Source organism: Emys orbicularis, chromosome 17 (genome assembly GCF_028017835.1).
Source record: "Emys orbicularis isolate rEmyOrb1 chromosome 17, rEmyOrb1.hap1, whole genome shotgun sequence".
Lineage (NCBI taxonomy): Eukaryota > Metazoa > Chordata > Testudines > Emydidae > Emys > Emys orbicularis.
The window spans coordinates 10,480,450-10,493,442 of record NC_088699.1 but is presented as its reverse complement, the minus strand read 5'-3'; the positions used below and the strand labels follow the sequence as shown (position 1 = coordinate 10,493,442).

The following is a 12,993-nucleotide window of genomic DNA, read 5'->3' as shown; positions in this document are numbered from 1 at the left end:
CACGGTTTATGGCTATAAATCCCAGTATATACCATAAATCAAGGTGTAATTATCATTTAAAGGCACCAGCTTGGTTATTAAGCAAATCCAAGCCCTTTTTTCTATATATATACACAGTGGCTGCAACAGCATCAAACGTGACGGCGCTTAGCCCAGTAATAAACCATTGATTCAGCTCACTCTGCAACGAAGATGCTGCCAGCACAGAGCCTGAGCCTTCAGATTCCAAATCTGTTAAACTGGGTTTCGAAATCAAGAGACAGACACAGTCAGTTTTCGCCAATCATGCTCACAACGTGAAAGCACATTTGCTGCAGAAGAAAGCAAGCACCAATAACTAACACAATAAGAAACAAACCAAGCTTAAAGGACTGCATGTCTCCGTGCTAACCGAGCCAGATCTTATCTGCTCAGTGTGATGCTTTAAAAGCTAACAGATGAAGGAATAAGACAACTGAATAAAATCTTTACCAGGCAGACAATGGAATGGAAGCTTCTGCTCCACCAAGTGAATATATTTGATAAGAGTAAAGGTTTGTGCGACCCACAAATGAAATATTTAAAGGCAGGAATAGAGTATTTAAATCCAGGCTGATCATTTTGAAGGTCTCCAAGCTATTAACATTGATCCTTGAATTCGTTGCTAGTGAATGCAGAACACTCTCTTCCTTTCTTTCAAAAATGACTATATAAAAAAGTAATAATAATTTTTGCCATTGTGTAAATGAAGCAGGGCTGGAGATAAGATTTTCCAGCACAGGCAGAACAACTCCGGAGGTCTGGTTAGGACCTACACTACCAAAAACCCCCCACACTTAAACCTACAATACAAGAAAATCTCTCTTCCTAATAGGATTTGTATTACAGGCAGGGCCGGTGCAAGGAAGTTTCGCGCCCTAGGCAAAACTTCCACCTTGCGCTCCCTCCCCCCCCGTGGCAACTAACCACGCCCACCCGCCCCTCCCACCCGAGGAGACCCCCCCCCGCAGCAGCTAACCCTCCCCACCCAGGGAGCCCCCCCCTTGCAGCAGCTACCCCCCCTTGCAAGCCCCCCCTCCATGGCAGCTAACCCGGCCCGGGGAGCCCCCCCCCCGCGGAAGCTAACCCCGCCCCCCTCCACAGCAGCTAACCCCACCCGGGGAGCCCGCCCCAGCTCTCCTCCGCTGAGCATGCCGGCGCTGCTTTAATTCTCCTCCCCTCCCAGGCTTGCGGCGCCGATTGGAGGAGACTTAGAGCGGGGGCTGTGTGCTCAGCAGAGGAGGCAGAGTGGAAGTGATCTGGGGGCTGGGGCGGGGAGCGGTTCCCCTGTGCGCCCCCCGTTACTGCGGGCAGCCCTCCCCGCACCCCCGCCCCAGCTCACCTCCACTCCACCTCCTCGCCTGAGCGGGCTTTTAGGCGCCCACCGGCCCTGATTACAGGACCAACCAGAGAACTAGATTTGAAGCCCCACCACGTGGAACAGCTCCTGCCCTGGAGAGCTTTCAGCTGAGGGGTGTTTTCTTAATTCAGTTGCAAAAATGCGACTCAAACTTTCCAGCTTGACTCATTCCCCCGCCCCGACATACGGCAATGGCTCCTGCCAGGGAAAGAGCTGTGGGTGGCGTAAAAGCAAACAAACCCTCCCGTGCTGGCATTATTCATTCCCTCCCCACGAATGCAGCTCAGACGGACTTCGCAAAAGGGCTTTTGCGTCCCTTTAAGAAACACGGTCCCTGTCCCGCTGTGCTCCTCATTAGGCCATGTTACAGTGTCGGTACAAAGTGTGCTGCTCTCAGAGAGCAAAGCTTTGAGTCATGTAACTGGAGGCCTCAAAATCCGACGTGCTTAAAGAAAAGGGACATCACTGAGCTATAAATAGGTTTGAAAACACATACATCTACGTCCAGCTTTTTCCACAACAGTGCCCGTGTCAGTGCTGTTTTTTCCTCTTAGTCAGATCACAGCGAAAAACACCACCAGCCACCTCCGAGTGGTATGGGATAGTTCTGTACTGAACAGCACCGAGGGGAAGGCAACCCAATCCCTGGATTGAAATGTCGGCCGAGGGGAGCTGTCCCTGGTCCTGAATCATGGTATTTCCTTTAGTAACACACACAGGAGAACATGTACAGGGGATGGGGGCACAAAAGTGAGGATTAGCAATAAGGTACCTTTGAATCTATGGCCCAGTGCAGAAAGCTTTGTCAAGGTGAAGTGTGTGCGACCAGAGCATCAGCCGTTTTAGTGTTTGCTCCTCCAGTCGTCTGCACCGTCTAAAAGAGGTTTCATCACAAACCAGGGATGGTTCATCCTCTGGGTTTAATGATGACACAAGCAAGATCCAGGAAACCCAGCAAAACTCTGGGCGCTCGTTCCCTGCTCCAGGACCCGAACCACACAATGCAAGAAGCAAGGACAGAGGCGCCTGTTCTCAGGCTCTGTTGCAATGTGTTTGATGAAGCTAGGAACGTAGTGGCCCTAACAGTTTTGAACCTCTGAAGCGGGTGAATATTCCACCTGAGCACGTGGGAAGTTAGCCATTTGGACTCCTGTCAAGGTCCAGCAGAAGAAAAGCCGTAAATGCCTGCCCTACAACTTTACCCCAATAGGACTAAAGAAATTATCACTGGTAGTACAGAAAAACGTAGTGGCCCCAATTGGAGACTGGGGCCCACTGTACTAGGCGCTGTACAAATACAGAACAAAAGTTACTATCTGCCCCAAAGTGCTTACAATACAAGCAGCTAATTCAGCAATTCTCTGAATGAGAGATACACATTATTTGAAGGCAGGTTTTTATTGAGATCTGGATTAGCACAACTCCTGGTGAAACTAATCCTAGCATCTTTTGTCAATGTATTTGATGACAAGGAGCTAGATCTTTAGCTAGGGTCAGAGTGTATAGCTCTAATGAGGTCGATGGAGCTACTGCAATTTACATCAGGTGAGGATCTGGACCAGGTCATCTGTCTTTTTACAATTCCTATAGACATGGCTGGACCATGTAGCTAGACAAGCACCGTGAACATTTTAAAATGTATGCAGGAGTTTTCTGTTCTTTGGCTAAAATCTCTGACCTTTGGGCCAATCCGTCTCCCCCGTGTCAGTAATTCCACAGGGAGCTGGGGGAATTCCACGGGGTAATGGGAGGATGGATCCTCCCAAAGGATACAGAACGGGAGCAGAGCTGCTACTCCAGACTCATGCAGGATCTGTGGCCCCAGCATTCCCTCTCCGCAAGAGGATAGGAGAGAACCGGAGACTTCACGTAGTGGCAGCCAGACTGGCCTCATGCCCACAGAACAGCTGCACCAGCGGCCCCTATGGATCTGAGATCTACAACACATCGGGGGTGCCTCAGGGTGAAATTCTTCCCCCCCCCCCATGCCTTTACATGGAGTTTGTCTGGGGAACTGTGCAGAGGGTGGGCGGGGATGGAGTCAGCCCCCAAGCCCATGGACAGGGAGTGACAGCTCCACAGCCCCAGTTCATCCCTACACAGTGGTTCATGTTCACTGAACCATTGGCCGGGGCCCTAAACGTCCCTCCACACATTGGACTATGCAGAGATGGCACAGAGCCCAACCCTCCGTGCATCCACTCCAGCGCTGTCCTCCATCCATTCAGCAAGACCAATGGAGCCGGCTAGGCTGGGCGAACTCCCGCGTAAACACTATCTGCATCGTGGGGGATGGATCTATCTGCAATGGACTCAGTAGTCCCTGACGGTTCCGAGTCCTTTGCATTCCTCCTTTGGGTTCTCAAAAATACCTCGGTTTCACCCGGCCCGCCTCCCACATGCGGAGCGAGCAGGGCTCGTGGTGATACGTGTATGGGGAAAAGGCGTGGGTTTGCTAACTCACACAGACACTCGTAGCCACTCCAGATCTAGGACGACTAGCAGCCTTGCAATTAACACAGTGCATAACAGGGACCAAAAAGCAATCACGGCGCCTTTAGAGAGGCTCTTGCTAAGCCCAGCTTTGCAGGAGCGTAAAATGATTCACAAGTATTCTATATTTATAAAAAGAAGACTTGCGGCAAGTTACTCACATACTGAGTTTTAAATAGAGGGAGAATAAATCTCCTGGAGAGAGAGAGACAGAGTTGGAAAACCCAAAGCAGGGCCCAGCCAGGCACTGTTTAGCCAAGTCTGCTGGAAACACTGTGGTTTCTCTATTCAATTAGCTAAGGTGATATCAAAACATCCAGCTTCACCTAGTCCTTGTACAGAGTTAATTATGGTCTCTTCTTACATTCAAAGCAGCAGCCCCGCTTCAAGTCAGAATACTTTCTTAGGCTAATCAAGACTGTCTAGCAACAGCAAGCGGGCTAATGAAGAGTTACTCACTCCTTAGGACACAATATCACACACTGAGAACAAGAGCCCAGCTGGGGATGGGGGACGGCAACAGGAATTTTTGACAGCGATGCTTAATTTCAGATGAAGGGTTTATCAGATACTAACAGCTGCCTTTTCTCCCCCTTACACAGACATTACACTGGCTAATCTTTCTTTGCAAGGCAGGAGTACAAACTGGGTAGCAGACAGTGCACTCGGTATGGAAAATGAGAGGCTGCTTGCATATTTTATACTGATATCACATGGCTTTAGCCCTTGCCATACCCCCCTCTATTTTAAACACTATGTTGAGAGGTGACTGCACACAACCTTTCACGTTCCAGCCGAGATCAGAGCCATATTGCACCGTTTTTTCATGCCCCTCATGATATTTGGTGCTAACCTTCAAACTCTAGCTTCTGGAGTCAGTGAGAAACTTGGTCATCATTTCTAAAAAAATTAAGCAAATTTCTAACCCTCCTGGCTGTGGAGAAAAGCAAATAAGCATGATCCAGATAAAACCCAATGCAAATAAAAAACCCCCCAAATTTACCTTTTCTAAATCTCATGATTGTTCAGGCCTGGCTCCTGTTTTTTTTTAAATGCTTAGGCTTGGCAGTACTGCTGCTTGCGAGATGCTGTACGTGTACATAATCAGAAAAAGTCCCTCCCCCAGAAAACTTAAAATCTAAGGCCCTGATACTATGACGTGAAACAATGCAGACCACTGAAGTCAGCAGAGGTCTGCCAATGTGGTGCTCTGTGGAGGATCAGGATCTATGCTCACAAGAAAGGCAAAGGGAAGTATTATTTTTCATCCTGTCTTACAGATGAGGAACTAAAACAGTGTCTAATGGAATTAAAAAATAAAGACAATTTTTTTTAAATGCAGGCACCCACTAAGCAGAGCCTCAAAGAGCAACAGCTGCAAAGCCACCCACTCCAAAAGACGGTGCTATGTGCATCAACCACAAACAACAAGGAGAAAGAGGTGCATAAAATATGTAGTATGGGCTAGCTTGGTCCTACTAACTTGGCCAAGTGCAGGGAAGTAGTGGGTGGGTGGGTGGGCGGGGGGGAGACAGGGGAAGGATTTCTCTCTCCCATCCCCCAGCACAAGGGGAGCCTGGGGAGGAATTTCTGAAGTGTGTGTCTGAGTCCGCTGTGTCTTATTCAGGCCCGTGCCTAACGGGACAATTTAGTCCTTAATAAATCCTCTGCCACACGTGACAAGCTGGCCAACTTTTTGACATAAGCATCTTCCGAAGGGCCAGACAACTCTACCCAGTCATCACAAGCTTCAAGCCTCAAAAAGGAGATGAACCAACGTAACAAGCTTCAGCACCAAGTTATGTCAATCGCCCACCATCGCAGACACCGCAAAGCGATCATTCCACTGAGAAGGTGAGCGAGAGGATCCAGCTGATTTTAAAAAGACAGCTCAATCCAACCACAACTTTTGAACAGCGCGCACTGACCAGATTTAATCATCTCAGTTCCCGGGATCCCACAGGGATCAAAATATCAACTAAACCCTCACCCAGGGGATTAAATGTAGCCAACGATGACTTTATATCATATACATACGGATCTTCAATAACCATCCAGGAAACAGACAAGAATGTGGGTCCCAGCATCAATGTATCCTTACAGAAGTTAGTCACACGGCTTAATGCAGTGGTTCCCAAACTGGGGTTCGTGAACCCCTGGGGGTTCGCGAAATGTAACAGGGGGTTCTCGGGAAAACATTCCCTAAAGGTGGACAGAGCTGTCTCTAGGGACCCCGGGCAGCACGGGGCCAGGACCCCAGAGCCCCTGGACTTCCAAGAGCTAAGCAGATCAAAGCAACCATATCGATCACACTGAGGAGATTTAAACTTCAAGACTCCTTATAAGAAATGGAAAGGGAGGCAGATATTTTTTGCTGTTTTTAAAATTAAATAGGCAGCTAGTATTGTTTTTAAAATGATTATGAAGAACAAGTTTAAGCTTTGTTGTAACGGGAGTTGTTTACCTGGACTGCTCAAGACCTGAATGATTGTGTAGGAGGAACTCTTTGATTTGGCTTTTTAAATACCTTCATGCTGTTTCACATCTGATACTCCTTGATGAAACATAGGAGCCTTGTCTTATAACAGGCTTATTCAAAGTGATACAAGCTACGAAAGTGAGATCTTGGAAGAGTGTTGGCATTTCCATAATGTAATAAAAATACTGTAATGATTAATAATAAATAGTGTGTAATAAGCATGTCACAAAAACAAATGTTATATTTCCAAGATCACTGCTTTTATAATTTATACTCAGGTAAAGGAGAAAATCCCTGGGAATATTCATTTTTAAGAGGGGGGTTCGCGAGACTTGACATTTTAGTGAAAGGGTTGTTAAAGTTTGGGAACCACTGGCTTAATGCATTACTGGAAGGTGCTCTGATACTGAGGCTGGTTAAGGACTTTAGGTATGTATCTGGCCACCATTACCACAGTATCTAAGCACCTCAGAATCTTTAATGTATTTATCCTCACAACACCCCTGGGAGGTAGGGCAGTGCTATTATCTCTTGAGGCACTGAGAGAATAAGTGACTTGACCAAGGTCAAACAGGAATAGGCAGCAGGATTAATTAATAGGCAGCAGGTTTAAAATAAATAAAAGGAAGTATTTCTTCACACAATGCACAGTCAACCTGTGGAACTCCTTGCCAGAGGAGGTTGTGAAGGCCAAGACCATAACAGGGTTCAAAAAGAACTAGGTAAATTCATGGAGGATAGGTCCATCAATGGCTATTAGCCAGGATGGTGACCCTAGCCTCTGTCTGCCAGAAGCTGGGAATGAGTGACAGGGGATGGATCACTTGATGATTACCTGTTCTGTTCATTCCCTCTGGGGCACCTGGCACTGGCCACTGTTGGAAGACAGGATACTGGGCTAGATGGACCTTTGATATGACCCAGTAGGGCCATTCTTATGAAGCATGTGGCAGAACAGGGATTTGAACCTGGGTTTTCCAAGTCCCAGGCTAGTTCCCTAACAACTGGGCTATCCTTCCTATCAATAGAGTATAAACATATAGTTACTATGGGGAATAATATATGCAACACACACACAGTCTCTCATTCACTCATATTGCTACATCCTAAACGGGGGACACAATTGTGATAAAGACCCCAAACTAGAGGGACACACCTATTATTCATGCAGGACATTGCGGGATTCCTTCCTGTAGTTTTCATCACTTAATCATGAATTTGCCATCGCAGAGAATTTCCAGCGGAAGTCATATTCAACAGGAAAAGCAAGAGGACCCTCAATGTGTGTGAAAGTAGGCCCTCTGTGACTGAAATGAATGAAGTCACTATATGCGAGGGGCATCTGAGAGGCCATGTACACAAAGCTGCAAAGCTCCCACCATCTCTGTTTACTAAATCCAATACGAGATTGAAGCCATTTTGTTTACTTAATCTCAACTGATAAATCCTCACAACGCCTCACGGTGGATTTAGGGCAGAATTTGACCTGCAGATTCTATGGCTGGGATTTTTAGTCATCTTATGGAATTTTGTTGTCCAATTTCCACTGAAATCCAATGGAAATTGGGCACTCAACTCCCTTTAGGTGCCTTGAGGGGGAGAAAAAAACAAATCAGTCCCATGCTGCGTCTGCAGGTCTGGAAACGTATACATCTGTTACCTGAAACTTGAGCAAATTTATCCTTGGCACACAATAACCATAGACACCCCAGGAAGCCATATTTGCAGAGGAGAATCACCCTCTCTCATATGTTAACAGGCAGGCACAAAAGTGAAAGTGGGAATGAGAATCTTGCTTTCCAGACACAAAGCTTGCAAGTGAAAAATTGTGACCCTTAGCACTTTGCATTCAAGATCTGCCATCAATAGTTATTTCTTCAAACAACCCCACGGGCTTCTAAAGCCAGCTTCAGCTTCCACTATTTGAACCTCTGCGCCACTATCAATACTTCGTTAGATATTTTTAGCCACAGGACCCGTGTGCCATGAAATCCAAGGGAGGAATTTCTATGGATATTCTCCACAGGCTAGTGAGTATCTCCCGCGGCTAAATCTGATCGCACGTCAAAGAGTATTTAAAGTATCAGTAGAGGGGAGGCAAGGATTTATGGGCAGACATTCCTTTGCAATTTAAACAAGTTTTAATTCCCAGCAATATGTGGTCGGTGTAAGGGGGTGAGGGTCTGGGGCAGAGGGTGTATCCAATATTGGTGAATAGTGCCAGATTTTTGCAAGCGTGGGCTGGATATTCAAAAGAGCCTGGAACCCAACAGCACCCATTCTAGCCACCTAAATGAAGGGATCAGAGTTTATCACCCCACATCTCATCTTCTCAATGGGAGTTGAGCTCTTTTGAGAAACTGGCCACGCAGTTCTATTTATCCACCAGCACGGACAGTGTAAGTTTCACCCCACCGCCACAGGCATGGACCTCAACCCAAACCCAAAGCAACCACTCTCCAGAGGCGAGAGGGGAGTTTTATCTCAGTACTCATTCAAACTTTGACATCTCTGCTGAGGGGGCAGGAGTTTTTCCTGGCCCTTGTTACGCATGGGGTTAACTACAGCTTTCTCCCCCTCTGCTCAGGTGCCTTTGGGAAGACTGCCATCTATACCCATAGGAGTGAGATGGTCATTATGCTGAGGAGTTTTCCTGATTATGTTAAACTATTTTCTTATTGTAAACTCTTGCCTTTAAGTCTCAAGAACAGAGGACAAGTTCATGGAGGATACTCCATCAATAACTATTAGCCAAGATGGTCAAGGACACAAGCCCATGCTCTGGGTGTCCCTAAACCTCTAACTGCCAGAAGCTGGGACTGGACGACCGGGGATGTATCACTCAATAATTGCCCTGTTCTGTTCATTCCCTCTGAATTATCTGGCATTGGCCACCATCAGAGGACAGGATACTGAGCTAGATGGAGCATTGGCCTGACCCAGTATGGCCATTTTTATGTTCTTGAGGAAGAATCTCCAATGGGACTAAGCATGTGTCTAAGTGTCTGCCTTAGATCATGACCAGCTGCACAAATACATCATGTATATAATATTGCACTTGGCTAACACTGCCGTGGAAAGTAAAATGTGCCAAAGAAGAATTGAAACATCCTCTAGCCAAATGGATGGCGTAGGCATCAAAAACCCTACCTGATTTTTACTATTTCTATTCTTGAAAGACCACACCCTTTGGAAAGGCATTTTGGGTGAGACTCTGCCATCCTTACCAGGAGTGTAGCTAGGGGAGGAGCAGGGGGAGCGGCCGCTCCCCCACTGACCACATTCTTCAAAAGTGGCACCTTAGACGCCGACTCTCTGGGTGCTCCGAGGCTGGAGCACCCATGGGGAAAAATTGGTGGGTGCTGAGCACCCACCGGCAGCCCAGCTCCCCGGTCCCCGCCTCACCCAGCTCACCTCCGCCTCCGATCCTTACTCATACCATATAGCACCTTATTCCTCAAATAGTGCCAGTGAAGCCAGTGGTACTACTCACGGATGAAGGCACTTCTTAATGGGAATATAGGTGGCTGAATCGGACCCTTTGCTGCAGCGGGAGGATCACAGAGGGTGAGCCCCCCCCTCCAAGCTGAACTTCGATACTGACAAGTGCGTCAAATAATTTTAAATCTCTCTACTTGCTTGCCAGTATTGATACCGCTTTGTTGACTAGCACTTTACTCAGCTCGGATAACTGTAGCTATGGTCAGTATCTCTTTCTGGTTTTCGGGAACTAGCTCAACGCCGTTATGTTTGGGTCTGTAACGCAGGAAAGGGAGGTTGACCCCTCACCATGCACAATTCTGAACGGTATCAGAGGGGTAGCCGTGTTAGTCTGAATCTGTAAAAAGCAACAGAGGGTCCTGTGGCACCTTTAAGACTAACAGAAGTATTGGGAGCATAAGCTTTCGTGGGTAAGAACCTCACTTCTTCAGATGCAATTCTGAACGGAAACCTCTCTCCTTCCACCACCTCTTGTAATACGTTAAGTCCCTTCAAACTGTCAAATCCATCTTGGATATAACACAGCTAGAATCAACAGTGTTATGACAGGGCTTAATTTGACCCAGAGGAACTCTAAATGAAAAGGTATTAGAATTACTCCGTGGGAGCCTTGATTAGGTTTCAAGGGTCCATTTTTAATTACGTACATGTGTGCTGTGTTCATGAGGGATGGTGCAAGATGGCAAAGAGCAGTCAAAGGTGGTAATTAAAGTGTTTTCACCCAGCCCAGGCTACCTATTCATTAAGTTAGTCAGTTTTGCCGGGAAAATCGATGTTAGCAATGCAAAAAGGAATGAGTCTTCTGAAGGAGGAACTTTAGATGGAGAAATCAATGCACCCTTCCAATTAGAGAGCTCTGGGACCTGAAGCATGTGGCTTGATGCATACTATTTTGTGTGAAATTTTCAAAGCTGCCCAGGAGATTTGAACACCCTGGAAATGGATGGAAAATGGACAGCCAAATCTCACAGGTGCAAAAATATCACCCAGGACAAAGCTATAAGAGTCCTAGTTATTGGTACAGATACAGCGCCCTAGCTATCCCCATCTCTCAAAACGCAGAGGGTCATTTTTCAAGGCACCTACTAAACTCTCTTCACAGCCTACTTCTAAGAAAACTAGGCTGCTTACAAACAATATTTAGCCCACATCTAGCATTTTGTATTCTCAAAGCAGGCCGTCTTCATAGCAGTCATATGAAGGGTAGGTGGCTATCCCGATTTTAATGATGGAGAAACGAGCACAGACAGGTTAAATGACTTGTCCAAGAATTGTTTCCTGTTCCCAGACCTCTGCTCAGCCCACTAACCCACACTGCCGCCCCCAGGAATGCTCTGATTACTGGGGGCCCCAGTGTGCTAGGCACAGTACAAACGTATAGTGAAGAGATCACCTCTGCCACAAAGAGTTTACAATCTAACTAGACAACTCAGACAAAGGATGGGGGGTAGCGGGAAGAGAGAGAGAAGTGACTTGCGGCGAGTCAGTGGCCGAGATGGGAATAGAATGAAGATTTTTCTCAGTCCAACCCCAGAACCCCATGCACTGGACCACGCCACCTCTCAGATACTGGGGTATGTGATCATTGTCACAAGAACATAAAAGGAGCTAAATGTGAGGTAGCTGGGTGGAGGAAGGGGCTGAATTCTGAATTTTCTAACTTCTGTAACATTCGGGTCTCTGCTTTCGCAATGCAACAGTGGTGCACTTACACCCCCCAGGGAACAAACATTGATTTTATAAGGAAATTAAGAAGAAAGACCACCGGTTAGCTGCACCGGTTTCCAAATGTATCATTTACCACATAAGGCGATGATGTGACTGCTGTCTTCATGCACAAATTTCCTGGTGACGGCTTCTTCCATTATCTGTTTTACCTGAAAGAAAAGACAAAGCATATTGATAGGGAGATTTTACATGTCGGTTCCATCATCTCTGTGGAAGGAGAGTCCAAGGCAGATAATTTCCCCTTTTGTTCCCCTCCAAATTCAGACCTTTACGTTTACTTGAACTGTTTGTGCTTTCGTTACTCCAGTCATCACTCCAGGATTCATTTCTATACCCCAGTACAACTGAAATGCCCTTAAATGCGTCACCCCAGCTGCATATCAGCAGCAAGCAACAGGGTAGGAGGCAGGGCAGACTAAAAAGCCAGGTGCAGTTCTGCAGAGGTGCTGTGGCTGTAACCAACTTAGACTATAGAATATGGTTCCTTGGTGGTATCACTGCACCACGGAACTAAACACTATCTTCAGCCTGGCTCCTTGGGTTAGTGAATGACAGGAACGTAGGCCAATGAGCAGCTTCTTACTACACCATCACGCTACATGAAGACATCGGTTAGCAGCATATTGGTATTAGATACAATGGTGGCTGCTTCCTTGGCTTGCTGGCAGTCAGAAGACCGCAGCCATCGCAACCATTAGCAGTGACTGGGACACTAAGGGTTAACAACCCCACACTGATCTCTTGTGCTCCTGCTCCTCACCGGAATACAGAAGAAGGATGGCCCAGTGGCTAGGACTAGCCTTGGGGTTGGGAACCCAGGTTAAGCTCCCTGCTTGGCCACAACTTGACAACTCACTGAGGGGATTGGTCTACGCTGCACTCAGAAGCGTGACTGCAGCATACCCGATCCAGCTAGCTCCAATATCAATAGCAGCAATGCCACGGCAGCACGGGCGAGCCGCTCACTTGAGTACATACCCAGGGTCCCGGGCAGGGCTGCCACAGCTTCATTTTTATTGGCGTGAGCATATGTCTACACATGCTCTGGTCACACCTCCCTCCGACTGCGGGACGGACCAACCCTTCACCTCAGATTCAGTCACATCCGCTCATGTGAGTGACAGAAACAAAGTTTGGCTGCTGCAGGAGCGAAGTGCAGCCAACACAGCTCAGCAAGCAAGCTGGATTCCACCCCCTCTTGTGTTTACTAAGCTCCAGGCATGGACACCTGTGCAAACCCACCAAAAGCAGGTGTTGCCGAGAGCTCCAGCTATAAACAATGAAGTAGCAGAGGTGCAATTGAGAGCAGTGTTTGGCCTCTATTACAATAGACAACGAATGAGGAGAAAAGGACTCAGCTTGACTCTCAGATCCCAGGTTGAGTTTGCAGGGCTGCGAAGTTAGAAGAGACTTT

General features: G+C 47.2%; 1 protein-coding gene across 2 annotated transcripts in view; it reads right to left on the bottom strand.

Annotated features, from left to right (window-relative positions):
• The window catches only part of SGSM2 (small G protein signaling modulator 2), a 111,991-nt gene extending 100,263 nt beyond the window's left edge, over positions 1 to 11,728 (bottom strand). For both annotated transcript variants that reach the window (XM_065418274.1, XM_065418275.1), the window contains exon 1: positions 11,653 to 11,728. In XM_065418274.1, the coding sequence (XP_065274346.1) occupies positions 11,653 to 11,716 (64 nt within the window). In that variant the 5' untranslated portion in view covers positions 11,717 to 11,728. The remainder of the gene's footprint in view (positions 1 to 11,652) is intronic.
• Between the last annotated feature and the right edge of the window lie 1,265 nt (positions 11,729 to 12,993).